This window comes from Arachis hypogaea, chromosome 6 (genome assembly GCF_003086295.3).
Source record: "Arachis hypogaea cultivar Tifrunner chromosome 6, arahy.Tifrunner.gnm2.J5K5, whole genome shotgun sequence".
In the NCBI taxonomy this organism is placed as follows: Eukaryota; Viridiplantae; Streptophyta; class Magnoliopsida; order Fabales; family Fabaceae; genus Arachis; species Arachis hypogaea.
The window spans coordinates 6,753,029-6,780,838 of record NC_092041.1 but is presented as its reverse complement, the minus strand read 5'-3'; the positions used below and the strand labels follow the sequence as shown (position 1 = coordinate 6,780,838).

Genomic DNA, 27,810 nt, shown 5'->3' with positions numbered 1-27,810 from the left:
AAGAAGCAAGTTATCAGAGTTGAGATACTGTAGCAGTGAAGCTAGAAGCAAGAAAAGGGCTAAGGTAGTGATGATGTCCTTAGCAAAAAGAAAGTCTATAGTATGGTGTGGCTGAGATCTTTGCCACTAAGGGTAAGATGTGGTGAAGAAGTCTCAAGTTCTCCATACCCAAAAATGACAGAAATCAAATTCGGTTAGAGAAGAAGATCCCTGGGTATGGCTCATCTCTACTCTCTGATCAACCATCACAGAAGGTAGCTACTGTAGCTACGTGGAGGAAGAGACAGAAGATAGAGCAGATGGAGCTGTCAAGCATCAAGGACTCATCAAGGGTCAGGAATCCTTCTTGGAGAGCAAGTCAAGATGGAAGGCCCGGATTGATGAAGTTTGGTGAGAATGGATGAAGTAGAGGTAATTGCATGTTGGTTTTTGCATTCGGTGCTCTCTCTTCTCTCTTTGTCCGAACCAGTTTGATGTTTGAAGAAGAAGAAGTTGGCTCGGTTTAACTGTTTTAACTTTGGAGGCTTCCCCTTCTATAATAAGGGTGAACAGTCAGGGCTTGAAGCAAGGAGAAAAGAGTGTAAAGCACAGAGTTCTCATAGCTACCCAAACTAACAGAAGTTCTTCTCCTTCAATGTGTTTCATGTTGTATTTTTCTGTTTAGTTTTGTCTATCTTGAGTCTCATGAAAAAAGGCAAACAGTGAGGTTTGTATGAAAAAGTCATAGAGCGGAAAAAGGCAGAGTATACAAAATTAAAAGAAAAAGCCATAGATATTCTTAGAGGTCATTTGTACATCTGTGTTGTGTATCATGATTTTGTGGGAATCTGCTTGCAAGTTGGGTTAACACTTAGCAGTTGAAAGCTTGGTAGGTAACCAAGTCAAGTTCAGGATTGGGGATAGATTCTGGACTTGTCCCGGATAGGAAGGGTAGTTTCTAGGGAGAATTGGTGCTTGTAATCTGCATGATTATAGTGAAATTCCATCATTGTTGTGATGGAGACTGGATGTAGGCTGCATTGCACTTAGCAGCTGAACCAGGATACTTCTTGGCGTGTGATTTTCTCCTTCTCTTCTACTCCATTTCTGATTCTGTTGCACATGAGACAAAATTGAAAAATATCTCCTCATTGATTACAAGACAAAAAGAAAATATTTCTTTACTAGTGACGAGACAAAAAACAAAAGTATCTCCTCAAAAAGTTCTAAAAGACAACAAGCATTACTAGGTGAAAAAAGGGTTAAGATTCAACCCCTTCTTTTAGCTATTGATAACCATTAACTATTTTGCTTAATATCAAATTTAGTACTATTACTTATATTTAATTTATAAAAAAATGAATTAATAAATAGTACACTAGCATATATAAAATCCTTGAAACAAATGCAGAGATATCAGAGCAAATAAGAATAATAATAATAAGAATAATTTTTGAAACAAGTAGTTTTTAGTATTTTTTATTATTTTTGACTAATACTAATAATAAATTATTTTAATAAATAAATTTTATTAATTTATGTGTGTAAATTTTAAAAAATTTAAATATAAATTGTATTAATTTATGTGTGTAAATTCTGATAAATATAAGTACAAATAAACTATATACTTTTTATATGTAAAATATCTGTAAATATAAATACAAATTATTGTTAGTCAAAATAAAAAATAATATTTGTTGGATATCTAATATGGTTAGTAATAATAACAAGAATAAGAAGAATAAAAAATAAAAAATGCTTGGCGGAGGAGTGCAGTTTTGTACTTAATCCACCAAACAAAAAGTTCAGACTTAAAAGCCAAGAACCTGAAATAGAAAAATATTCCAGTATAAAGATTTGATCAATTATAAATAAACATTAGTCAGAATTCATATTGATATGCCAAAAATTGGATCTCCATAGCAACCTTGATGGGCACCATGTGTGTGATAAGAACAAAACGTAGTGTCGTTAAGCCAGCTGAAGAGACACCATTGATCACACTAGACCTATCATTGATCGATAAGATACCTGTTCTAAGGTGCGATGCCAGAACGTTGCATGTGTTCAGGCATGGCCCTGAAGCTGCAAGTGTCATAAGAGAAGCCTTGTCTAGAGCATTGGTTCCTTACTACCCTCTTGCTGGGCGCCTCATTCACAAATCGGAACAAAATGATGAAGCAGGGTGCCTCCAAGTTCAATGCTCCGGGGACGGTGCCTGGTTTGTTGAGGCTTCTACTGATTGCACTCTTCAATCTCTTCATTTCTTTGATGACATTCAGTCTATTCCATATGATCTTCTTCTTCCTGATGATGTTCCTCAAACCGAAGGCATTGACCCCCTTGTCAAAATGCAGGTATATATATATGTCTTTGACTTGATAAACTTTATTTAGTTAACTATATAAAAGATTTTGAATATTCAAGTTCACCAATACATGACCAACAATATTTTTGGCCTAACACTTGGAAAAAATAATATTTTTTAAAATTTAATTAAGTATTAAATTTTAAATTTTAAATACAGATTTATAAATTCTAATAGTGTAAAAATATTAATATTAATAAGTTTTAATTTTATTTCGAGTCATTAATCAGATATAACCTAATCTTGATAATATGAACTAATTTTTATTATAAACATATTAATTGTACACAAAAAAATCAATTATCAAATTAATTATGTATATATAATATATGTTAAAATATAAAATATAAAGTACAAAATAAATATTACATGTATTTATACAATGCAAATACATAACGGATTTTTTTGGGCAAGTTTTTTAAAAAATAAAAAAATAATTTGATGTTTGAATATTTTATGTAAAAATATTTTTTATTAATTATATTTTAATATAATAATATAATAATATTATTTGTTTATTTATTATATTAAAATATTTTTAAAAAATCAATTATAGTTTCTAAAAAATGTATATTTTATTTTGACTTTTAAATTTTTTTCAAATTCATTAAAAAATCTTTAAAAATAATATTCGTATACTGAAATCAGTCATTAATTATTTTTAAAAAAGATTTGATTATTCAAGTTGACCAATACATGACCAACAATAATTTTGGCCTAACAATTGGAACAAACATTATTTTTTAAATCTTAAATATTAAATTTTAAATATCAAATCATAAATTTTAAAAGTGTAAAAATATTAATATTAATAAAAATCTTTAATTTATTTTGAGTCATTAATCAGATATAACATTAACTAACTTTTATTATATACATATTTATTGTACATAAAATATAAAATATAAAATATAATAAAATTATAATTTTTAAAAAAAGAGTGTTAGGGACAATAAAATTTGTAACATATAGTTATCAATTAGTTATTATTAATATTTTTAATAGTCTAAGATGATATCTAATAGTATATAATAATTAAGTGCTAATGATGTAAAATAATTAAGTATTGGCTAAATTTTAATAAAAGTGCTCTCTCACGTACTTTCTCTTTTTTTTAAAAAAAACATGCTCCACAACTAATTTAGCGGCAAATTTTTTGTGGCCGGGTATTTTTTTGTTTTGATTTTGGTTGCCCGTTAGATTGAATGATTTTTCATGCATCTTATGATCAGGTGACACAATTTGGATGTGGAGGATTTGTGATAGGCCTCGTATTCTGCCACACCATATGCGATGGCCTTGGTGCTGCCCAATTTCTCAACGCCGTAGGGGAGCTAGCTAGAGGTCTTCACAACCCCACCATTGAACCGCTCTGGCACAGACACTTCGCTCCCTCACCACCACCATCACCGTCGCCACCTCCACTCCCTAAGCTACCACCAACCATGCCAAGCTACAAGCTAGAACACGCTACCGTAGACATCCCCATGCATCGAATCAACAACCTCAAGCAAGAATTTCAGCGGCTCACCGGACTCGCTTGCTCTTCCTTCGAAATCGTAGCCGCGGGATTATGGACAAGCAGAGCAAGAGCCATTGATTTCGAACCCAACGCCGAGCTGAAGCTTGTGTTCTTCGCTAACTGCCGTCAAATCTTGGACCCTCCTCTCCCTGCTGGCTTCTACGGCAACTGTTTCTTCCCAGTGACGATCACCGCTTCCTACGAGTCGCTCAGAGACGCATCGCTCTTCGATGTGGTGAAAATGATACAAGATGCAAAGACCAAATTACCCTCCGAGTTTCGCAAGTATTTGAAGGGTGACTGCGGGGATGACCCTTTTGCCCCTCCTTTGAGCTACAGGACGCTCTTCATATCGGAGTGGGGGAGGCTGGGATTCAACCAAGTTGACTACGGGTGGGGTCCACCGGTACACGTGGTGCCCATACAAGGGTCAAGCATAATCCCCGTAGGAATTGTGGGGTACATGCCTCTCACCCTCCTCCCAAACAAAGGAATTCGTTTGATGACGTGGTGCGTTGAACAAGATCATCGCCATCCCTTCCTCCATCAAATGCATGCTCTCATGGATATATGATATTATTATTATTATTATTATTATTATTATTATTATTATTATTATTATTATTATTATTATTATTATTATAAGCTCTTTTTTAATCTCTCTCAATCAATAATGCATATGCTAATTGCTAAGGTCTTTGCCTATTTACTTATTTAGTGTTTACGTGATCCCATGAAATAAAAAATATCATTTATACTAAAATCAACCATAAAAATAGTTAATATATATAAATATATATTATTTAATTTAATTTTAAGATATATTTTATATTTTAATATATATTTTATATTAATAATTAATTTTAATAATTATTTTTAGTATATTTATAATATAGTTAATATAGTAAAGATGCATGTTCTGAAAATAATTAAATAATAATATTATATATATTAATTAATGAGTTATAACACAAATGGTATAATCTCTTCATATTCATTTAAAATATTATATACTCGAGTCTCTTTATCTTTGATAAAAAAATATTATATATATTAAAATATTGAAATTAATATTATTATAAAATATATATTAAAATATAAAATATACAATAAAAACAAGGACGGACATAAGGGGGCGAGTGGAGGTCTCGACCCCATTTTTTTTAAAAAAATTAATAGTAATAAGTTATTATGTATGATTTAATTTAAAAAAATTTATTTAGTATTTAGTCTAGTATAAATAAAAGTTCAGTCTAATTTAAATAACAATAATTTTTAATATCTAAAAAATAAGTAATAATATTAAAAAACTAAAAAATATATTATTACTAATATTTTTAATTAAATAAAAAATTTCAAATCTCATAAAATGAATTCTTTTTTTGTGATGATCATTTTTTATTCATTTTGTATTAATTCTCTCTGTTTTAACTGCTACAACTAAGAGATCTTTTTTAACTATGAATATTGTGAAAAATAAGTAAGAAACAAAATAAAGATGAATTTATTGCTAATTATCTTTTAATTATATTGAAAAGAAAATTGCTGAAAAATTTGACACAAATTCTATTATCGATGAATTTTATGATACGAAAAATCGACTACTTCGTTAGTAAAAAATACCTACATATTTTTCGTACTTTAAAATATATTCTCTATCGGTGTATTTTTGTAATATATCTTATATTATATAATTTTTTACATAATTTTTAATATTATATGTATTATTGACCTCCCATAATAATATTTTGGATCCGTACCTGAGTAAAAATAAATTAAATTATATATAAATATATAATGATAGATTTTAATAACTGATCTGTATGAATAGTATTTTTTTTATAATTAAATTGTACATTCGATTAAATCCTACTACATACTTACTCTGATATATATACCTTGCTTCTGCTTCACTTTCGTCTTTCTATTCTAGCTTTGTCTATTCTTAAAGGAGAGTTGACAAATCGATTCAAATGGAAGGATGAATGTAGGTCCTTTGCTTAGACCTTGTTTTGGTTACGTGGCCAATTCTTTGAGTGAGTTTATTAGAGCAATGCTAGAAGGCCAGTAACATTTGTGATTGGTAGCCATTAACTAGCCATTAATGATGATTTGATGGTGTGAGATTGGTGTGAGATTTTATCCAATGACTCATCTTTCTCTGCTGGTTATATGCTGGCCAAAATGCAATAAAATTGCTGGCCCCTAAACTTTTCCAGTTTATTATTGTTGTGTTTCTTTGGATGATAATCGAGAGTTTTGTGATTTCTTCAAAAAGTTGTTTTTTTGTTCTTCTTTAAATATTTTTTAAGTAAAAGTGTTGCTTAATTTTTAGAAAGCACCGCATTTTTTCCTTTTTACGGAAGGATATTAAGGAAACAGTTTAAGAATTAAACCTTTCTTATACAATAATGCTATATGAGTAATTCTATATCTATGTATAATAATATGCAAATTTGATGCATCGGATGCATGAGGAAGGAAGCCAGGTTGCTCATGATGCAGTTGGAAGTATAAGAACAGTAGCATCTTTCTATGCTGAAGAAACAGTTATGAAGCTATACTGAAAGAAATATGAAGGTCCAATGGAAAAAGGAAAAAGAAAAGGCTTGATCAGTGAAATAGGATTTGGGGTTTCATTTTTCTTTCTCTAGTGTCTATGCAACCTGTTTCTATGCTGGAACTAGATTTGTGAAGGATGGCAAGACATCATTCTGTATTAACTCTTTTAGCACCACTTAATCTGATTAAACATATCAGAGTGACATTGTTAATCATTAGAAGCCTCCTTCTCTAAATACTTTGCAGGTTTTCTTTGCTTTAACTATGGCAGCTAGGGGAATTTCCCAGTCAGGATTCAGTTGCTCCTGATTCTAGCAAAGTCAAGTCAGCGGCTGCTTCCATATTTGGACTACTTGATATGAAGTCAAAGATAGATCCAAATGATGAGTCTGGTACAAAACTCGATGAGGCCACTGGCCACAGTAGTGCATTGGATGCAGAGTGAGAGAGAGTTGTGGCACATGGTCTATCCACAATTAAAAATGCAGATGTGATTGCTGTGGAAAAGGAAAGGCATGAGACTCTCATTAGTAAGGAGGAGGTATTTTATGCTTCCTTGCTCCAACTTCATTCTAGTGCCCAGTGCCCCAAGAGTTTAACAGTCGGTCAGTTAGAATCGCAAAATCGATTCTCATTCTATTCCTCCCTTTCGTCACGTTCTTGCTCTGCGTCTCAGAGAAGCAGTGTTAAGCACGCCAAATCGCCAGGCTTGAACCCTAGGTTTATGTGCTGCTGGCGCCGTAGCGGTGGCTCAACCTCTCCCAGTTTCGCACCATCTTCATCGCTCTCCTCTCTTCTCCTCTGTCAGTACTCTGCCTGTCCTGCTTCTCTCTCAATCTCTCCTTTCATTTCTCTTCTCGCTGCTGTGTTGTTGTTGTTGCTGCCGTTGGCTTTGCAGATTCTTCTATGCTCCTTATCGATCGGTTTATTTTTGCTAGTTCTGTTGAATATGTGGTTGCTTGTTGCCTTGTTTTCTTACAATCTTACTCTAACCTAGTTTATATACATCCATGTAACCATGTAACCAAGTTGGCCCAACACAAAAAAAGATCCAATACCATTAAATGAAACGTGAAATACACGCGCCCAATACACACGAAATCGCCCAACGCTTCTTCTACCCCACGCTTCTTCTTCTTCTCTCGCGCTTTTTCTTCTTCTTTTCACGCTCGTTTATACACGGAGCGTCTTCTTCTTCGCGTTTCTCGTTCTCCTCCTTTTTCACGTTCCTTCTTCTTCACGTGTTTTCTCCTTATCGTCATTCTTTTGTTGTTGTTGCTGCTGTATTTTTTTGTCTTTTCCTCCTTCTCTCTAGTGAAGAAGCAGTAGAAGGTGAGGAAGAATAATTTTGAATAGTACATAATGAACCGAACACAGTACTAATGGTGAACCGAAAACAATACAATTGTATACTACTGAGTGAACGAAACATAATCCATTATATAAAATCAAATTCAAACAGCTTTCTGCAGAATGAACCGAACACAATACTCATGGTGAACCTAACACAGTAATCATGGTGAACCGAAAATAATACAATTGTATAGTATTGAGTGAACGAAATGTAATCCATTATATAAAATCAAATTCAAATAACTCTGCCTACAATTTACATATTATCAATTTAATTCAATTCAATTCAATACACCTCCGTCCATTTAATTCAATTCAAATTAGCAATTGCATTCCATAAAATTCGATTCAAAATTGAATAATTCAAACTTTGTCAGTTTGATTTGTTTCAGAAGAGTAGTCCAAACCGCTTTCCTGTTTACCAAAAAATTATGAACCCTTAAACCCTAAACACTAAAACCAGAACCCTGAACACTGAACCCTGAACCCATAAAACCTAAATCCCTAAATCCCTAAAACCTAAACCCTAAATCCTACATCCTGAAACCTAAACCCTAAACCCTAAACCCTGAACCCGAACCCTGAACTCTGAATTCTGAATTCTGAACGCTAAATCCTAAACCCTGAACCCGAACCCTGAACACTGAACTCTGAACCCTAAATGCTAAACCCTAAACCCTGAACCCTATCGTAAACCCTAAACCCTACCGTAAACCCTAAACCCCTAAAACCCTGAACCCTGAATCCTAAATCCTAGACCCCTAAACCCTAAACCATCAACCATAAACACGGTGAACCGAAATTAATACACAGGACGAACCGAAAGTTTGAAACACACTGAACCCAGTATACTGAACCCTGAACCCATAAATCCTAAACCCTGAAACCCTATTGTCATTCTTTTGTTATTGTTGCTGCTGTATTTTTTTGTCTTTTCCTCCTTCTCTCTCTGGTGAAGAAGCAGTAGAAGATGAGGAAGAAGAGTTTTGAATATTGCAGAATGAACCAAACACAGTACTCATGATGAACCAAAATCTTAATTACGGTGAAACAATTATATAGTGCTTAAGGAAGAAAACAGAACATATTAGTCTAATTTTTGTTAGACTCCTTTTTGCGGGCCGAACCGAAAATATAAAAGTGACGAACCACCTCTTTAGTACTTACCGAACCGACAAGTTACTCACATTTATTTAGAATTACTCACAATTACTCACAGTTACATATTATCAATTCAATTGAAATCAATTCAGATGTAGATCACCTCAGTCCATTCAATTCACTTCAAATAAAATTAGAAATTTCATTCTATTAAATTCGATTCAGAATTCAATAATCCAAACCTCATCAAATTGATGCGTTTGAGAAGATTCATCAAAATCACACTTATTCAACTTATTTGAAGTTGATTCATTCATTGTTTCAATTCAAAAGTGCAGATCGAAGAAGAAAATGAAGAAGAAGATGAACGACGAAGATAATTACGTTGAATCAATCCAGATCTATAATCTAGAGAAAAAAAACACGAAAGAGAAGAACAACGAATTTCATTAGGTTGAAGAAGAATTTAATACAGAGAAGAATTTACGTTGTATGAAAAAATTTACGTTGAGAAACATTGATAATACAAAATAAGAATTCATTATCTAAGTTATAAGAGGTGCATGTAAAACAAGCAGAGATGTGGAATGTGGAGTGAAAATTACATCGATCAATGATTTACTTGAGATTTTAATTGTTTATTTCTAGTAATTTAGTTTATTTAAGATTCACATTTTTTTATTTATTTAAATTAATTTTATGTCAGCAAATTATATATATTTAAAATTTACGAGTTAGGTTTACATTTCGTAAATTTTGATTCTATATTAACACTTTGAGTTGAGGTAAAACCTACAATTGTATTATATCTGTCAATCTATTTATAATACCAAACAATCTAATATCCACTATCCTATAGAAATTTAATAGCTTAATGGATTAAAAGAAAAGTGTTAAGGGAGAGTACATTTTGTAATTTATAGTCATTAATTAGTTATTATTAATATTTTTAATAGTGTGAGATTACATATAATAATATAAAATTGCTTAGTTTCTTTTTACTGAATAAGTGTGGTTTAGATTTTAATAAAATTGCTGTCTATAGACTTTTTCGCATTAAAAATTAGAATTACTAAATTTTTGTACGTTGCATGCTATTTTGAACAATTTTAAATATCTTATATCCGGTAACAATTTATATAAACTAAAAGAAGAAAAAATGATTAAGAAAAAATAACTTAAGGCAATATGATAATTTTACTTTCAATTAATTTAGTTAAATCGTTTTGAAACAAAGTTATGCGTGGTTGATTTTTTTTCTTCCTCTCTGGTCCTTGTTCAAGATTTCTCATAAACATGAGTGCCTTGGTGGTATAATTTTTTTTATATTTTATATAGTGATTAGAAATACGATGATTGTTTTTAGATCTATTTATTTTAGAAGCCATTACAATTTTATTTAATTTTTTATTTTAATTTCTAAATCAATTAAGTATTATAATTTAAAATTTTTGTGATCAAGAAAAAGTTTCTTTTTTAATATTTACTTACAATTATTATTTTATCACCATAAAATAAAGTGTAAATCCTAAAGTTTTTTTCTTTTTGTATATTTACTTACAATTATTATTTTACCACCATAGAATAAAGTATAAATCCTAACTAAAAATGAAGTTATTGTCTTTCTTAAAATAAGTAAAATCACTAGTTTCAAATAATTAAATGAAAGGGGAGCTGTAGGAAAATAATTTTAATGCAAAAATACTAAATACACGTTAAAAATTAGCCACTAAATTAGTTATATATATATATATATATAAAAAAAATTTTAACTAAATAATTAAATTATTCATAGTAGAATAATTAAATCTACTCTAATGGAATAATCAAACTTTTTTACATTAGGATAATATGGTTTTTTTTATGAAATATTAGATATGTATTTTTATACGGTGTATTTCTATACTGATTTTTATGTACCGAACCATAGTTGTTCGTAATATAATATAACCCATAAACTAAACTTATTTTTATCTCTTTCCCTCCAAAACTCACAACTTAGAAACTGTTTTATTAATAAATAAATGCATGTGTATATTGTGGGCGAGGTGCTCTGTATTTATGGCTGGAAAAATATTTGTCAACCCCTTTGTTTTTCTGGGTTTTTACACTTTTACTACATAGTTTTGACTTTTGCGTGTGGTTTGGGCCTCTTGATATATAATACATATGGAACCATGCATGATGTCAATCAAAGTCTTGTTTAAGTTACCGTATTTTGTGATGCAATCCACACTCCCACTAAGTTGCTGGTATTTTAATTGTGAATATATAATTTTACCTGTTATTATTATTAATAATATCTTCACAGTAGTATTTATTTATCTCCTATACCAAGTTACTATCCAATAATAGACCAATACCATGACTAAGTAATATATAATGCATGAATTTTTGGCATTCTGTTGTTTAGTTTCTTTCTGCGGCAGTTAGTTAGTTGGTTGGTCAGAAGATGGAAAATATTTTCGGTCCCTCCTTTACCTGGATAAACAACCCAAGTGTGTGTTTCTGTTTTTCTGCAAAATATAGTACTTTCAAGTCTCTGGATAACCAACCCAAGTGTGTGTTGCTGTTTTTCTGCAAAATTATAGTACCTTCAAGTCTATATTAATTGAATTGGAGAATCAATAAAACACACTTCAATTTACTTCATTAACATTTTTTTTGGTTGCCCATAGTATTCTCCAACCAGATAGGCTAAAGATTAATCCGTCGCGGATCTAATCTAAGTTCCATTTAAGGGCCTGCTGCTAGCCAATGGGTTGTTACATGCACAAGGCGGGATTCAAATCCCTGACACCTGCTTAAGCGGACTAGTGAGCTGACCACTCGACAAACCCAAGTTGGTTTATTTCATTAACATTTTATTTATGTATTTATAATTTGGTGTTCTTGTTTTTGAAAATCCTGTGGGATAAGTCCATGTTCTAAGATTAAAAAAGAAAAGGATATCAACCCTTTGCATCATTATGGAATGGCCATGAAGGAATCTACCTTAGGGGTACTTCCAGGAAACACACGTCGCAATAATATGTCTATGTGCTCCTTTTGTTTGTTGCTTAGCCTTCACGTATCTTTAGAGTTTCACATTTAGTCACAACTTGGTATGCTATAAAACGTTATTATATACATGATAAGAATTTTTCTAAGTTGTTTGGTTCTGTTTCAACCTTACACTGCTTCAATAATTTTGTTATTTTGTAGTAGTGTTACATAACATAGGACTTAAGAGTGTACTAGGGAGATGGGCCGTGAGAACGGTTACAAACGTGATGATGAGACAAGTTCATCAGAGAACCAAAAAGAAACAGTTCCATACTTCAAGCTGTTCTCGTTTGCAGATTCCACTGACATCTTGTTGATGATTGTTGGGACCATTGCCGCCATTGGAAATGGTATGGGAATGCCTCTCATGACATTAATATTTGGCCAAATGGCAAACGTCTTCGCTGATAACCTGTACAGTGAAGATATTGTCAACCAAGTTTCCAAGGTAAAATCCAGGAAACTAATATTCAGCTTAATGTGTATGTAATTGTGAAGAACCAAAATAAAATTTAGTTATGCTGACCAAAATTGCAGATCAGTCTGAAATTTGTGTACTTGGCAATAGGCATAGGTGTTGCAGCATTCCTTCGTAAGTACCCCATAATTAGGTCACTGATTTTTGTTAACTCAATACAGTTATATATGAGTTATTCAGCAATGAAGATCATTGTTTCATGCTGCAGAGGTGGTATGTTGGATGGTGACAGGGGAAAGACAAGCTGCAAGAATAAGGGGTTTGTACTTGAAGACTATTCTAAGACAAGATATTGCTTTCTTTGATAAAGAGACAAACACTGGTGAGGTCATAGGTAGAATGTCAGGTGACACAGTCCTTATTCAAGATGCCATGGGTGAGAAGGTAATAATACTAATAATACTACTATATCTGTATCTATATATGTATCATATGCTGCTGCAGCATTCATATACTAAAAGGCTTGCTTGCATAAACAGGTTGGGAAATTTGTGCAGTTAATTGCAACATTTGTTGGAGGGTATGTGATATCATTTGTTAGAGGGTGGCTTCTAACTCTTGTCTTGTTGTCTGCTCTTCCAATTCTCGCTATAGCTGGCGCAGCTTTGGCCATCACGATAGAAAAGATGGCAACCATAGGTCAAAATGCTTATGCAAAAGCAGCACACGTAGTTGAACAGACAATAGGTTCTATAAGAACAGTATGTTATCAAAGCCTAAAAAAATTTCTTTGAAATTTATTGTTAGCTTCAGAGTCTTATATCAGGTTCTGCCATGATATTGATTATTTCCTTTTTAACATATATTTCAAGGTTGCATCCTTCACTGGGGAAAAGAAAGCAGTATCTAGTTATGAAAAACGTCTTGAAGATGCATACAAATCAGGAGTTAGTGAAGGCATAGCAGCTGGAATGGGTTTTGGTGTTGTTACCTGTGTCATTTTTTGCGGTTATGCTTTAGCTGTATGGTATGGTTCAAAGATGATAATGGAAAAAGGATATAATGGGGGTATGGTGATCAATGTCATGGTTGCTGCATTAAGTGCTTCCATGTAAGTATATAGATACCTTTGGAATAAAACTAGATGCATTCTATTTGCTTGCCTAATTCTGTGTATGTATATGTTAGGTCTCTTGGGGAAGCAAGTCCTTGCTTAAGTGCTTTTGCTTCGGGTAAAGCAGCAGCCTATAAAATGTTTCAAACAATTGAGAGAAAGCCTGAGATTGATGCTTATGATCCTACTGGAAAAACATTGGAAGATATTCATGGCGATATAGAATTGAGGGATGTCTATTTCAGTTATCCGGCCAGACCCGAGGAGCTGATATTCAACGGATTCTCTCTGCATATTCCGAGTGGCACAACTGCGGCTTTAGTAGGACAAAGTGGAAGTGGGAAGTCCACAGTTATCAGTTTGATAGAAAGATTCTATGATCCACAGGCAGGTGAAGTTCTTATTGATGGCATTAACATTAGAGAATTTCAGGTTAGATGGATCAGAGGAAAAGTTGGCCTTGTCAGCCAGGAGCCAGTGTTGTTTGCATCTAGCATCAAGGATAACATTGCTTATGGAAAGGAGGGAGCAACAATTGAAGAGATTAAAGTTGCCACTGAACTTGCAAATGCTGCTAATTTCATTGATAAACTGCCAAAGGTTCTACAATATAAAAGGAATTTTTGGATTCATAATCTTTGTAACTCGTTAAGTAAACTTATTTAAATGCTTTATAACCTTGTGATGTGTATATAGGGATTGGAAACAATGGTTGGTGAGCATGGAACACAACTATCTGGTGGACAGAAGCAACGCATTGCCATTGCAAGAGCTATCCTAAAAGATCCAAGGATTTTGCTTCTAGATGAAGCCACAAGTGCACTTGATGCAGAATCTGAAAGAATAGTGCAAGAGGCCCTAGACAGGATCATGATCAACAGAACTACTGTTATTGTAGCTCATCGCCTAAGCACCGTGAGGAATGCAGACATGATTGCTGTAATTCATAGAGGGAAAATGGTTGAAAAAGGTACAGAGCATGCAAAGATAAGACATGGATTCTCTCATCATGATAAAATTGTTTTATATATATATATTTGTAACTGACTTCATGTTTATCAATCAGGAACACATGTTGAATTAGTCAAGGACCCCGAAGGAGCTTACTCTCAGCTTATACGTTTACAAGAGGTAAGAGAGGAGGATTCATTAAAGAATGCAGACAATCAAAACAAGTCTGAACTCTCAAAAAGTAAAAGGTGGTCATTTCAAAGATCAGAATCATCTATTGGTAGCAGTAGCCGCCACTCGACTTCCTTCGGCATACCTACAGGAGCTAATATCCTTGATCCTAAAGTTGAAACTCCAAGAGAAGAGGATGTACCATCACAAGAGGTTCCACTATGGTGGCTTTTTTCCCTTAACAAACCAGAGATTCCAGTGCTTCTTATGGGATCTATAGCTGCCACAGCAAATGGTGCTATATGGCCAGTGTTTGGTTTGTTGCTTTCTAGTGCCATCAAAACATTTTATGAACCATTCAATGAGTTAAAAAAGGACTCAAGGTTTTGGGCACTAATGTTTGTGACCCTTGGACTTGCATCTTTAATTGCTCTTATAGCAAGAGGATACTTTTTCTCTGTGGCTGGCCATAAGCTAATCCAGCGCATTAGATTGCTATGTTTTGAGAAGGTGATCAACATGGAGGTTTCATGGTTTGATGAGGCTGATCATTCGAGTGGTGCAATCGGTTCAAGGCTCTCGACGGATGCTACATCTGTTCGTGCCCTTGTTGGGGATGCATTAGGACTACTAGTTCAAAATATTGCAACAGCATGTACAGGCTTGATCATTGCTTTCATTGCAAGCTGGCAATTGGCGTTGATCATTGTTGTCATAGCCCCTCTTGTTGGATTGAATGGATATGTTCAAATGAAGTTCTTGAAAGGCTTCAGTTCAGATGCAAAGGTGAGACTTTTTCCATCTCAATACTTGGCTATGAAAGTACTTCATGGTTTATTAGACTCAGCGAAAAATCCTATGATAATATGCATATTTTTATGCAGCGGATGTATGAGGAAGCGAGCCAGGTTGCTAACGATGCAGTTGGAAGCATAAGAACAGTGGCATCTTTCTGCGCTGAAGAGAAAGTTATGGAATTCTATAAGAAGAAATGTGAAGGTCCAAGGAAAACAGGAATAAGGCAAGGCTTGATCAGTGGAATAGGATTCGGGGTTTCATTTTTTCTTCTCTATTGTGTCTATGCAACCTGTTTCTATGCTGGAGCTAGATTTGTGAAGGATGGCAAGGCATCATTCTCAGATGTTTTAAGGGTACTTAGTACTAACTCTTTTTAGCACTTGCACCTGAATTTTCAATATTTCTTCACTAAAAGCTTCCTTCTTTGGATTTGTCTTAGGTTTTCTTTGCTTTAACTATGGCAGCTAACGCAATTTCCCAATCAAGCTCACTTGCACCTGATTCTAGCAAAGCCAAGTCAGCTGCTGCTTCCATATTTGGACTTCTTGATATGAAGTCAAAGATAGATCCAAGTGATGAGTCTGGGACAACACTGGATAATGTAAATGGTGAAATTAAGTTTCGCCATGTAGGCTTTAAGTATCCATCTAGACCGGATATACAGATTTTTCGAGACCTAAGTTTGACCATCCATTCTGGCAAAGTAAATTAAGCACTCTTCTTTCAAGCTCCATTTCATGTTATCAAACTAACCATTTCAATCAAATTTTCCAGACAGTGGCCCTTGTTGGTGAGAGTGGAAGCGGGAAATCCACAGTGATTGCTTTGTTACAAAGATTCTATGATCCAGATTTTGGTCAAATCACACTTGATGGGATAGAAATTCAGAAATTGCAGCTCAAGTGGTTGAGGCAGCAGATAGGGCTTGTAGGTCAAGAGCCAGTATTATTCAATGACACCATTCGTGCCAACATTGCATATGGTAAAGGAGGCAATGCAACTGAAGCAGAAATCATACAAGTAGCAGAACTGGCCAATGCTCATGGCTTTATTAGTGCCTTACAACAGGTAAAAACAACACTCAACTCGTTCGTATTTGTGTTTTTCAGTTGAGTTATGGTTTTTGGATTTGGTGTAATAGGGTTATGATACTGTGGTGGGAGAGAGGGGAATACAGTTATCTGGTGGGCAGAAGCAACGTGTAGCCATTGCACGTGCTATAATAAAGAGTCCAAAGATATTGCTACTTGATGAGGCCACAAGTGCATTGGATGCAGAGTCGGAGAGAGTTGTTCAAGATGCATTAGACAAAGTGATTGTGAATAGAAGCACTGTGGTTGTGGCACATCGTCTATCCACAGTTAAAAATGCAGATGTCATTGCTGTAGTTAAAGATGGAGTTATTGTGGAAAAAGGAAGGCATGAGACCCTCATTAGCATGGAGGATGGTTTTTATGCTTCCTTGGTCCAACTTCATTATAGTGCGTCAACAGCATGACAATAACTTTGTTATGATGCTAGGCAATTCATTATCCTTGCTTATCTTTTCCAATTTCCAAGATGAAAATTGGTACATAGTGTGACTAATGTAATAGTTGTGTTGAATTCTTAGTAAAGAATTGGAAATAGATCATGCAATCACCATTAGGTAACATTTGAAAGAGAGATAAAGACAGAGAGACTAAAACTTAAGTTTTAGTATTGTGTTTGATGTAAGGTGAGAAAATAAAGATTAAAATAAGAATGAAGTTTTAATTTAATTTGCACAAAAAATAAAGTTGAAATTAATTAATTGAAATTGAGATATTTTATGTATAAAATGTTATTAAAATTTCAATCATCTGTGTTCTTACTTTTTGAAGGTACTGACTGAAATTTTGGAGACAAACTAAAATTTTAGTAACAGTTTCTAGACTAACAAATATACTTAGTCCCAGTCTCCGTCTCAATACTTCAAAACAAACGCTACCTTAATATTTTAGAAACAACAAAAAAAAGTTTATAATATCCTACAAAAAGGTTAGTATTGAGAAAATTTTACGTTACGCACGTACACGTACACATACATGTATTTGTTAATGTTGCAAGTGTAAAGAGTGTATGAAATTAGTCCCACATCAAAGAAAGCAAGAAATAATGAGAAGTTGAGAGACTCATTAATTTACTATCTTAAAGTTTCGAGTTAAATGTGGTGTCTTCTCATCTTATATTATCTCACTTGATTCCTCTCCGAAATCTCTCCGGTAATCGAGAGTTCCCTTCGACGGCCCAATAATAATATCATAAGTGATTTTTTCTACACACAATACTTAAAATGGACTATTTGTATCCAAAATGCATTTTATCTTATTAGTAGCCTTAAATATATGTCGGAACCAAAACTTTGTTTTTGGTCTAGTCAGGCAATTAGGCATCCAGATCCCAGATATCTCAATTTCAAATTTAAGATACAAAATTTAGAGGATAAATCTGCCTATTTTCTAATAAAGTGACATGCATGAACAAGAACTAACTAGATCATGAGCCATAACCAAAACGCATAAGCTAAAAGAAGCCAGGAAGAAATAGTTTGATTTGTCCATACTGCCCTTTCATCAAAGATCACAAACTTCAGGTCTATATTATCTTCATAAAAATATATATATACAAAATGAAATAAAGATGCTTCACTGTTGTGTTTTAGCAAAAGTAAAGGATGTATTGCAAATTGCTTCCGATGTTAAATATCAAAACCAACGCCTTCTGGCCCAGATTCAACCACAAGTGCAATCGAGTTTGCATACTTTCGAAACTGCAACAATCAATGCATTATAGTTAGCTATTTCTCATTCATTATTACACCACCACTAAATTTTCAATCTCATCAGTGCTAAGAGTAAGGATTTAAGCTCTTAGAAAATTGGACTTCTGTAGTAGGTATAAGTATAACAAATATAGCTCAAATCATGAATCTTAATTTTCATTTCCTTGTGATTAAGGAGGCATTATGGATGCACTGTAAAGCTATTCAAGGCAATAAGGAGACTAGAACATACACAAATAGTAAAAAGTAAACAATTGACCATGTACCTCTTCGATTATCTCTTCAGACTTGTGACCTAACAGTTCCACTCTAGCAGCTCCAGATTCCTTTACCGACTTTATTTGACCATTTGTAGCATCCACCTATCAATTGCAGAAGAAATAACAAAAATTCAATCTTTCGTCACAAATTACTTTCTTTATTATGAAACTCAGAAATTGTACCTCTTCTAACACGGCCTCAACATTTCTCCGTCTTGTTTCAATATCACGTTTTTTATATTCCACATCGGACGTTGTACCATTTAAGTATTTTGTTGATTTTTCCCGCATAATAGTGCACTCTTTCTCTACCTGCCTTTTCGTTTCTTCCATCTGCAAAACTAAGGAAGGGAAACAAGTAGAGAAGTTGCACGGTTTTATACTTAAAAAAGCATTACAAAATAATCTAGCATATAGTTATGCCGCATTTCAGTAAACAGATGCCATTGAAAAGTTTGAAGAGAAAAATACAGCATTGGGTGAAAATAATTTAGGTCATTTGTGAACAGCTTTCAGCAATGTCTTCTGTAAAAATAGCAATATAAATTGGAAAAGGAAATGCAAGCATTGCCTGCCCAAGAATGTACCTTTACTTTGTTTTTCAGCCAATTTGGACTCAAGGGACTTCTCCAATACTTGTTCATCGCTAAGTTTAGCTTTCAAAGCTTTAAGCTCCTTTTCAACCGATTTAGCAGAATTTACCTATATGAAGTGCTACAGATATCAAACAAGACTACAAGAGGTTTTGCACAATAGTAATCATTGAAGGAAGTTATATATATATATATAACAAAAGAAGCAGCTTTTCTCTCCATGGACCATGTTAATGTGGAGAATTCATATTATATTTTCAATCACTAAGACAGAATGAAAGCAGAACTCCAATGGCAAAAGTACGTTGATACCTGTTCCTTTATAGCCAGCATTTGCTTGTGGTGCTTTGACATTTTCTTGCCAACCTAAGAAAAGAAGTTAAAAAGATAAATTGATTTCATAGAGTATGACACTGAAGAAGAAGAGGAGGAGGAGGAGGAGGGGGGGTGTCAGGAAAGACAACATATAGGCATCTTGGTTTCATAGAGTGGAAAAACACAATTCATAATAATAAAACAGAAAACTTATTTTGGAAAGTGAAGTCTGCTGCTCTGCTGTCTAAAATGATTTCTTTCAAGCTAGGCAGCAGTATCCTAACTACGAACTCTTAACAGAAAACAACAATCAGGAATTAGAAATACTATGGTGGCCACCTAAGCTTTTTCATAGTATAAGAAGAAGAAAACAAAATAAGAAAATGTCTATACTAGATTACTTTACTGCTGCCTAAAATACAGATGAGGGAAAAAAAAAGACCTGCCCTGGAACAATATACCTTGGAATAAACTTCAAGGAGAGAAGTCTTCTCATGGAAAGTTTGCATTGCCAACCTTTCAGCTTTCATTGCCTCTTCTCGAGCTAATTTCTTCTCTTCTAAAGCCCTCTTTAGCAAAAATTAGAGAAGATAAATTACATTAGTGAATAGGCAGAGAAAATATCTTAAGTCTCTACACAACAATAAAGAAACATAACAATTAGTCAGTTATGCAAACAGAACATGTTAACTTGCATCATTAACAAAACAGAACAGAACAGTTTAGTTCAAACCTCACATAACAAAACACAATTTAACATAAATACAAAAAAGTAATAAACAAATAATGATTAAAAAGAAGTAGCTTATTTCATGGCAATTTTCATCACGCAGACACTTAAAAAATAGAAAGCATTAGTATCTGATCATACTTAAATTACTAAGAAGACAGTAAAGTAGTCCAATAATCTCCAGTTTAATGTTCACAAAAGCAGGCTTGCAGGGAGAAAAGTAGACAACATATTGGTTGCAAAGAACATAAAAGCAATTAACTTAGGTGATGCCTATAAAAGAACAATGAAGTGAACATCATCAACAAAGTTAATTTGCAATCGATGCTAATTATTGATACGAAACAGATAGAACTTGTACCTGAATTTTGTCAGGTGATTGGGCAATTTTTGAACGTAGATTCTCATTTTCTTGAGCATTTTGTGACAGTGTAAATTCAGCATTAGAAATCTGCATTAAGAAATGGAGAATAAGCCCATGATAAGGTTAACCATTCATTGCTGATTGTTATAATTAGCTTGTAATGTATTCAGAAGTTGCATTATCTATTGAAAGGAAATAAATTTTTACTCCTCTATAGATGTTCTGCCCATATACCATCCAAAATCACCAAGAATAAGCCAATGAGGCATAAGATTTGATAACTCACAATGATAAGCTTCTATAGACCAAAGCTACAGATGATATGATAAGGGACAATAAACTCACCTTCGCATCCATTTCTTCTGCCTGGTCCTTTGACTTCTTTAAAGTAGTCCTCAGTGACACCTGATTTTTATTAAGGGTCATGATAGTGTTACGAAGTTCCGCAACCTTTGCATCAACCTCCTGAACAACAGCCATCTCTTTTTCCCTAGCTTCATTTAAGTTGGAAATCTCTGATTTCACCTGCAACCAGAAACGGTCAAGAAAGGCTAATAATACTCAAGTAAATTCAATAATGATTATGTGATCCATCCACAAATAAACCTGAGGAATCTCATTCTCCTCCAAATTTATTCGCTGCTCCTCCAGAGCGCTGACTTCGTCTCCAATTTTTGATATCTCAACCAATTTCCCTTCCCTACAATTTTTTAATTGAAGAAAAGAAAATGAGAATTGAAAACAAGCAACAAGTATGACAACTAGGCAGTTATGCCAACACCAAAGATTAATTTCCCTACAGAGTCTATGAACTATGAAGAAACCATCTCTAAAAGTATATGAGAGACATATATGAATGCAATCGCTTGGATTATTGTGCTAAGAAATGCTTATCAGTTTCTCCTAACTTTCTATAAAAAGGGCAAAGAAGTATCCACCTATAGAGAACAAAATTGACAATAGCGCCGATGAAAAACTCGGTGCGCTGAGTGTCCGGCATAAGGAGATCAGCGAACGTGAACGTGAACTTCCCAGGGCACTCGAGTATGGCCAGCACCTCCTTAATCCTGTAGTGCAGTTTTATAGCGCGGATGGACTCCATGTGAAGTTCAGGATCGTCGAAATTCGACACCGCTTCAAAATCAAGCTGCTCATTCTCTTCCCTGTTGACAGAGACACCAACTCGCAAATTCGAGAACACAAAACGGAAATAAGAATGGTGCATCGTAACTAACTTTTTTGAGTAACAGAATTCAGGTAAACGCAAGAAAACTAACTCGTAACAGAATCAAAAACGAAGAAAGAGTAACTAATTAGTACTCAAGAAAGTCGAGGTGGAGGAGGAGGCGAGTATAGAGTTCGAAGATCAAGTCAGGGTTTGGGTGGATGAAGTCTTGCTCAATCATGTTGGCAATCTGCAATTGCGCTAAGGTTGTGATTATCTCTGGTCTTGAAAGCCTTGGGTACTCGAACTTCGACGTCGCCATTGTCGTTGTCTTCTTCTTCCCCAGAAGCAAAATCGGCAGACTGAGAATGCCGGACGGTGATGATAATAAAAGGGGAAAAAACTAAAATAGAAATTAATACCTAGTTGCACTGGAAATTAAAATAGCGATAACTTTTTCCCGCCATTTACTTGTCTTGGATTTGGGCTGCCTGGTGGTAGAAGTCCAATGTAGAGATCAATGTTGAGTCCAATGGAGGCTACTAATATACAACATTGTTCGTGTATATGTTAGGCCCAATACGGATTATGCCAGTGTCTAAGTGAGTTGAAACTAAGCCCATCATCTCTTCAAAAAGAAAAAATTAAGCCCATCATGGACACTGCTCGTATCGAACATAAGCCGGCGCCAATGAGCCTTAGCTCAAGTGATTTGTGCTCCTCTTTCTTACTAAGAGGTCTTAGGTTCAAGTCTCATATAATGCAAACTTGATCAAAAAAAATGATATCATGTGTGTGAGTCTGTAACCTAAGATTGAGGGTTGTCCAATTTATCGACAAAAAAAAAAAAAAACATAAGCTGGCTGCAGCTGAGGCTTAATATGCTACACTCCGGTTCAAATCTTGGTGAGATTTGATGAGTACCACCAAGTGTTGAATATAAACCTTTAAATGTTGTGTGAATGAATATGTAGTGTGGATGTGTTGTGATACCTAGAATTATCTACTATCAGCTTTTTTTAAGTGCTATTGAATTGTTAAAAAAAATCAACAAAAAAAATTATTTTTTTTATTTTTTAGTATGTTTGACAAATTTTTAAAAGTAAAACTAAAATTAATAGCAAAAATAAAAAAATATTTTTTAAGAAATTATAATTTATATTTTTTAAAAGATTTTTTATTTAAAAAAGTATTTTAACATAATAAATAAACAAAAAAATATTTTCATATTGATATTTTTAAACATAATTGATAAATCAAAAGACATTTTACCTGAGATGTCCAAATAACAAATTACGTTTACATTTTTAAAAAATCTTTTAAAAAAAATCACTCAAAAAATATATTTTTCGAAAGCTCAATCAAACAAACCCTTCATCCAATACAGATGGAGAAGGAATTAAAAGCTGGACCGTTTGTGCTGCTTACTTGATTTAAAATTCATTTCACCGAAAGGTTAGGTCAGATAGGTTATTATATAACAGAAACTGAAAATAACTATTTTAGAAAAATTTCTTGAGAAAATAATGTAAACGATAATCACGCTGCACCCAATTGTATATGATAACTTCTTTATTTTTAAGACGTGTTTTATGGTAACAGTCCCCAAAAAAAAAAAAAAAAAACTTCTTTGAAAGTAAACGGCTATCATAATTTAAATTTTAACAAGAGCCAAATCCTATTCATGCTCAATTTTCTATTCCACAAATAAAAAATGTACATGGTTAAGTTGGATGTGATTGTGATGCCTTATTGCCTTTTAGGCATCCACAATGGAAGTGTTAGGCATGAAAGATATACAACAGATAACTAGAGGCTATGGCTATATGATAAGGAACAAGATCTCTAACTCATCACAATACAAAAATCAAATTACAAGTCCTCGTCACTTTCGTCACTGTAGGAAACAAGGGCATTTAATGATTGTGCTGGCTTTGAAGACTTAGGCTTATCATTTTCAGTAGTAGTTCCAGCTTTAGAAACATCAGCATTTGCTCCATCTATCTTGGCCTTTTTAGCTTGGGGTTCACTATCATCATTCTCGAGAGTGGTTTCTGCTTTTGAAACTTCTTCAGCATTTTTTTCATCCGCCTTGGCCTTTTTAGCTTGGGGCTTGACTTTTATAATCATGCTTAATGGACGCGAGGACGGATTCTTCTTTACTCCAGCAGACTTTTCTTCCTGCAAGAGAAAAGAGGTTATTCGATAACCATGAAAATAACAAAGTTCTGACATTCAATTGTCACAAAAGTCATCAAGCAATGATCTATTAATCAAATCCAGAGTAAATGAGTATTTTTATAATGCCTCAGTGCAGAAAGCTGCATAATCATCCATGAAGAACCTTATTAGATGCTAATTTCATAGGTTGATGCATTATGCAATAAGCCATATAATGTGCATATCAAATGACAACTTGTGTTTCTTAAATGCACAGTTATCATTTTAAAATCACATGCATTGCTTTCATTGATCAACAAATTAGGCATCCCTTCAGAGATTGACCCTTGCAGCACTACAACTTATGGCTTCTATTTACTTCGTAGTTGAATAAACACAGTTAAATGTGCAGATGTCAATAATAAGATAATATAAGCAGTCTATAATACCGCCACAAAAAAAAGACAGTCTTCATTTGGGAAACCACCATGAATGATTTCGTATAAACTTTGAAATCATGGAAAATAGAACTAGGGATAGGAAAATGCTGATGGTGGGCATTAAGTAAGGATGTTATTCGAGAACTCAGCAAATCAGCAGTAACATTAATTTAACTTTGGAAGCAACAAACAAAAAATTCAAGCACCAACCTGAACCATAGGTAAAGGGGCTCTTTCCTTAATTTCATGCACAAAATTGGATTGTGCTGCCACCGCTGCCTGAAATTAAAATACAAGAACAATATTTATAAAATAAACATGACTAAATAATAGACTCGTATTATTAAATTCAGTTCACCAATTATGTTATTTTCAAGTGAATATTCCTTGAGACGTACAAGAAAAATGTGTATACTACTTCTTAAAGAAAAGTAAAAAGACAAGAGATAAGATGACCAACCTGAAAGTTACGTAATTCTTCAGCTTCTGCGTCTGCTACTTTCCGTTCATATTCCCTCCTAGTCTGAAAGTTGGAGATAAAATGAACAAAGTTCACTTAAGAAAAGAAGAAGCATTTTCATAGTTTCATAAACTTTGTGCAACAATGTGTTCAGGCATTTCTTAACCTCTACATAATGTTGAGGACATCAAATTGTTTTTGAACCATCTAAAATAGCTATTTGTACATCCCTTGGAGCAATGTGCTTGTGTACATATCAAAATCAAATCAGATAAATTTTCCCAAATGAAACTTCCAGGCTCTAGTCATGAAAAACTCTAGAAGAATGATGCTGTAAAAACAAAATCAGAAACTCACTGTTTCATAGTTATCAAGAAACTCAGTCTCATCTTCATCTAAAGCTTTAGGTGGTCCTGTAATTATTAAAGACAGGTCAAAATCGAATCTGGAACGGAAACTAAAACCACATGCACACAAGAGAAAGGCATAAAACAATTAGCACAACCTAAACCTGTCTAAGAGGGCCAATCAATAATCAAACTCAAGTGTTCACTTAAACTCGTGAAACTTAGGTAAACTCTAGTAAATTTCAATTAAACTTGATATGAGACCTAAGCTGTATGAGTAAACTCACTCAAAAGGGTGATAAGCTTGAACATAATGCACGGATTTATTAACAGCTTGAACTTAATCCAAGTAAGAAACGAGTTACATATTCAGTGCTTGTTGAACACTCACTGTGCTTAAACCTTTCATTAAACTCCGCATCCTTCTTATCTTTATTCTCCTTTAGAATCTGCCAAGGAAATATTTTGAAATTAAGTGGAACCGGGAAAATATTGAAAATTGTGAAAATTGGGAAGTTTTGAGAATTTAGCAATAACGAGCGAACCTCGTAGAGAGGTCTATCCCTCTGAGCAGTTCCATCTTCGACTCGTTCTCCCCTTGTTCGTTTAGCCTCCACCAGCTGTTCCAATGCAAAATTAAGAAGTAATTTTGAAACCCTGCCCTAATTCATGGCGGTAAAAAGAATATTGAAGAGCTTGTGCAAGGGAAAGGTAGATATTTTACTTGGTCCTCGGAGACGAAGTTCATAATCCTGAGAGGGCGATCGGAGTCGTCTTCAGCCATGGTGGTTTTGCGATCTGCAAAGGTCTCAGAATTCAGAATAACGAACAGAGTTTACTGATTTTGCGATTTGGATTTCTGTTTCAGGTTCTGAAAGCTTTTGGGCCCTTGCGTTATTGTAACATTTGAATCCAATCCAAAAAACAATTTTGCAAGTTTATGATGTGGGTAAGTTGGACTTCGGAGTTTCTGGAGTTAATATTCAGAAACACCCAACTCAATTTTTGTCTATTTTTTACAAAAGACAACGCGATTCTGGTTAAAAAAAACATTAAATTCCAAATTCTAAACCTTAAAAAATGATACTTCGATTATCAATTTTTTTATTTTTAGACAATACGATTTATTTATTAAAAAATTTATTAAATAATAACAAAAATTAATTTTGTGGGAGTTTTAAACCTCTATGAACTATTAATAAGTTTGTTTTTGAAAAATTCTTTCACCAATAGTGGTTAAATGATGAAAAACCATTGATAAAAATGATGCCACAAAAAAATAGTTATTGTAGTACAAATATCTTTTAAAGGAAAAAAATAACATCGAATAAGAAATGAAAGAAGAGAAATTTAATGTTAATAATATTGGTATTGGTGACGATGACAGTAGAAGAGATAATAATGATGATAAAGTATGGTGACATAATAAAAATAATAGAAATAGGAATGATAATAATGACAACGAATAAAGTAGTGGTAGTAGTGGTAGTAATTGATTATATTGTTGAAAAAAATTTGTGGGGGTTTAAAACTCCCCACAAAATACAAATAAAATTTCCACAAAACTAATTTTTGTTATTGTTTAATCATTTTTTAACAGATGGATCGTATTGTCTCAAAATAAAAAAAAATTGAAGTTTCTGTTTTTTTAAGACAGGAATTGCGTTGTTTTTTATGAAATTTTAGTTATCTTTTTTTAGTTCCCAAATTTTGTAAATGTGACTCATATTAGTCTTTGAGACAATTTCTGACACAAAAACGTTAATGAAACACTGACATGGACAACCAAATGTTATGCTAGAACTTGTAAAACGATACCATTTTAGTTGGATCCTTTAAATTTTGAATTTTCACTTTAGAGAATAAAGTATGATCTCTTGTCATTAAATGGTTTCTCTCTCATATCTATGCCAAGTTTGGAGACTAAATAAAGGAAACTAAAACTTCAGGGAGTAAATTGAGGTTCGCGTTCAAGTTGAGGGACCAAATTGAGTATTATCTCGAGTTTGATGGTCTCATAACTAGGGGTGGAAATAGGTCAGGCAGCCTGTCAGGGGCCTGCAGTCTGACCTGTATTTAGCCTGGTCTAGCCTGGCCTGATAGAAAATAGGCTCAAGCTCAGGCTATTAAAAAAAGCCTATATTCTTTAAAAGGTCAGGCCCCTGTTGGACCTGTCAGGCCGGCCTGAGCCTGTAAATATATATAAAGAGTGAGTTTTATTATACTAGTAAAAATGCTATTAGAAGGATTTGAACTTTGGTCTTCTATCTTATAATAATATCTTTATCCACTCAACCATTTGTCTCTTTAATTATATATATGTATTTTGTATCAATATTATTCATAAATTTATTATTTTATATTTTATAATTTTAAAAATTAAATTATATCTTAAATTTAATTATTATTAAAAAAATAGGCCTATTGACAGGCTTCAAGCCAGGCCAGATTTAACAACAAGCCAGGCTCAGTACTTATTAAAAAGCCTATACCAGGCTACATGCCAGGCTAATGCCAATATACTCTATTACAGGTCTGGCCTATTAAGAGTAAAGCCTGGCCTGACCTGGCCTGTTTCCACTCCTACTCATAACTATTAAATAATTTTGATGGTAAATACTAAATTGGTGCTTGACAGATTCTGGCCGTGACAAATGATATCTGATTCTTGTTATTAACGAAATAGTCCTAAAAGTTTTTTAAATTTGACAAAATATCCAACCGTAAAAGAATGACGTCACAGTGAACGAAAAAACGCTGATATGGCTATCGAAAGAGAGCTCCAATGATC

The 27,810-nt window shown here is 33.5% G+C and overlaps 4 protein-coding genes across 5 annotated transcripts; 2 read left to right on the top strand and 2 right to left on the bottom strand.

The window, feature by feature from the left end:
- Positions 1-1,877: 1,877 nt before the first annotated feature.
- LOC112695667 (acyl transferase 4-like) lies at positions 1,878-4,496 on the top strand. Its single transcript, XM_025748106.3, has 2 exons — positions 1,878-2,336; positions 3,580-4,496. The coding sequence occupies exons 1-2, from the start codon at positions 1,911-1,913 to the stop codon at positions 4,441-4,443; spliced, it is 1,290 nt and encodes a 429-aa protein (XP_025603891.1). The 5' UTR covers positions 1,878-1,910; the 3' UTR covers positions 4,444-4,496.
- Positions 4,497-11,846: 7,350 nt separating this feature from the next.
- Positions 11,847-17,036, top strand: LOC112695665 (ABC transporter B family member 11). The gene is made up of 12 exons (XM_025748104.3): positions 11,847-12,378; positions 12,468-12,522; positions 12,617-12,792; positions 12,888-13,109; positions 13,221-13,459; positions 13,537-14,062; positions 14,159-14,432; positions 14,529-15,370; positions 15,469-15,735; positions 15,822-16,085; positions 16,157-16,450; positions 16,524-17,036. The coding sequence occupies exons 1-12, from the start codon at positions 12,130-12,132 to the stop codon at positions 16,878-16,880; spliced, it is 3,765 nt and encodes a 1,254-aa protein (XP_025603889.1). The 5' UTR covers positions 11,847-12,129; the 3' UTR covers positions 16,881-17,036.
- Positions 17,037-17,927: 891 nt separating this feature from the next.
- LOC112695664 (kinetochore protein NUF2 homolog) lies at positions 17,928-22,026 on the bottom strand. Of its 2 annotated transcripts, none has more exons than XM_025748101.3 (11): positions 21,768-22,026; positions 21,386-21,610; positions 21,054-21,147; positions 20,793-20,972; positions 20,445-20,534; positions 19,815-19,922; positions 19,351-19,404; positions 19,033-19,147; positions 18,629-18,786; positions 18,452-18,547; positions 17,928-18,173 (listed from the first exon to the last, which is right to left on the bottom strand). In XM_025748101.3, the coding sequence occupies exons 1-11, from the start codon at positions 21,932-21,934 to the stop codon at positions 18,102-18,104; spliced, it is 1,359 nt and encodes a 452-aa protein (XP_025603886.1). In that variant the 5' UTR covers positions 21,935-22,026; the 3' UTR covers positions 17,928-18,101. The 2 variants fall into 2 exon arrangements, with proteins under 2 accessions (XP_025603886.1, XP_025603887.1); XM_025748102.3 differs by having other exon boundaries at positions 21,386-21,629; positions 21,768-21,906.
- A 1,239-nt stretch (positions 22,027-23,265) lies between these two features.
- Positions 23,266-26,057, bottom strand: LOC112695662 (uncharacterized). The gene is made up of 7 exons (XM_025748100.3): positions 25,744-26,057; positions 25,565-25,639; positions 25,411-25,468; positions 25,030-25,085; positions 24,673-24,735; positions 24,423-24,491; positions 23,266-23,793 (listed from the first exon to the last, which is right to left on the bottom strand). Exons 1-7 carry the CDS (start codon positions 25,801-25,803, stop codon positions 23,485-23,487), a joined length of 690 nt encoding a protein of 229 aa, XP_025603885.1. The 5' UTR covers positions 25,804-26,057; the 3' UTR covers positions 23,266-23,484.
- Between the last annotated feature and the right edge of the window lie 1,753 nt (positions 26,058-27,810).

What these genes read in the sequence shown, in the direction of transcription:
- LOC112695667 (XM_025748106.3), top strand. Translation starts at nt 1,911, where the DNA reads ATGGGCACCATGTGTGTGATAAGAACAAAACGTAGTGTCGTTAAGCCA. An exon ending in ACCCCCTTGTCAAAATGCAG is followed by an intron (nt 2,337 to 3,579) that starts GTATATATATAT and finishes TCTTATGATCAG; the next exon opens with GTGACACAATTTGGATGTGG.
- LOC112695665 (XM_025748104.3), top strand. Translation starts at nt 12,130, where the DNA reads ATGGGCCGTGAGAACGGTTACAAACGTGATGATGAGACAAGTTCATCA. An exon ending in GCTGCATTAAGTGCTTCCAT is followed by an intron (nt 13,460 to 13,536) that starts GTAAGTATATAG and finishes TGTATATGTTAG; the next exon opens with GTCTCTTGGGGAAGCAAGTC. An exon ending in TCATTGATAAACTGCCAAAG is followed by an intron (nt 14,063 to 14,158) that starts GTTCTACAATAT and finishes ATGTGTATATAG; the next exon opens with GGATTGGAAACAATGGTTGG.
- LOC112695664 (XM_025748101.3), bottom strand. Translation starts at nt 21,934, where the DNA reads ATGGCGACGTCGAAGTTCGAGTACCCAAGGCTTTCAAGACCAGAGATA. An exon ending in GTCAATTTTGTTCTCTATAG is followed by an intron (nt 21,148 to 21,385) that starts GTGGATACTTCT and finishes AAAAAATTGTAG; the next exon opens with GGAAGGGAAATTGGTTGAGA. An exon ending in TTGAGGCCGTGTTAGAAGAG is followed by an intron (nt 18,548 to 18,628) that starts GTACAATTTCTG and finishes TGCAATTGATAG; the next exon opens with GTGGATGCTACAAATGGTCA.
- LOC112695662 (XM_025748100.3), bottom strand. Translation starts at nt 25,803, where the DNA reads ATGGCTGAAGACGACTCCGATCGCCCTCTCAGGATTATGAACTTCGTC. An exon ending in ACTTCGTCTCCGAGGACCAA is followed by an intron (nt 25,640 to 25,743) that starts GTAAAATATCTA and finishes GCATTGGAACAG; the next exon opens with CTGGTGGAGGCTAAACGAAC. An exon ending in TTCTTGATAACTATGAAACA is followed by an intron (nt 24,736 to 25,029) that starts GTGAGTTTCTGA and finishes TCCAACTTTCAG; the next exon opens with ACTAGGAGGGAATATGAACG.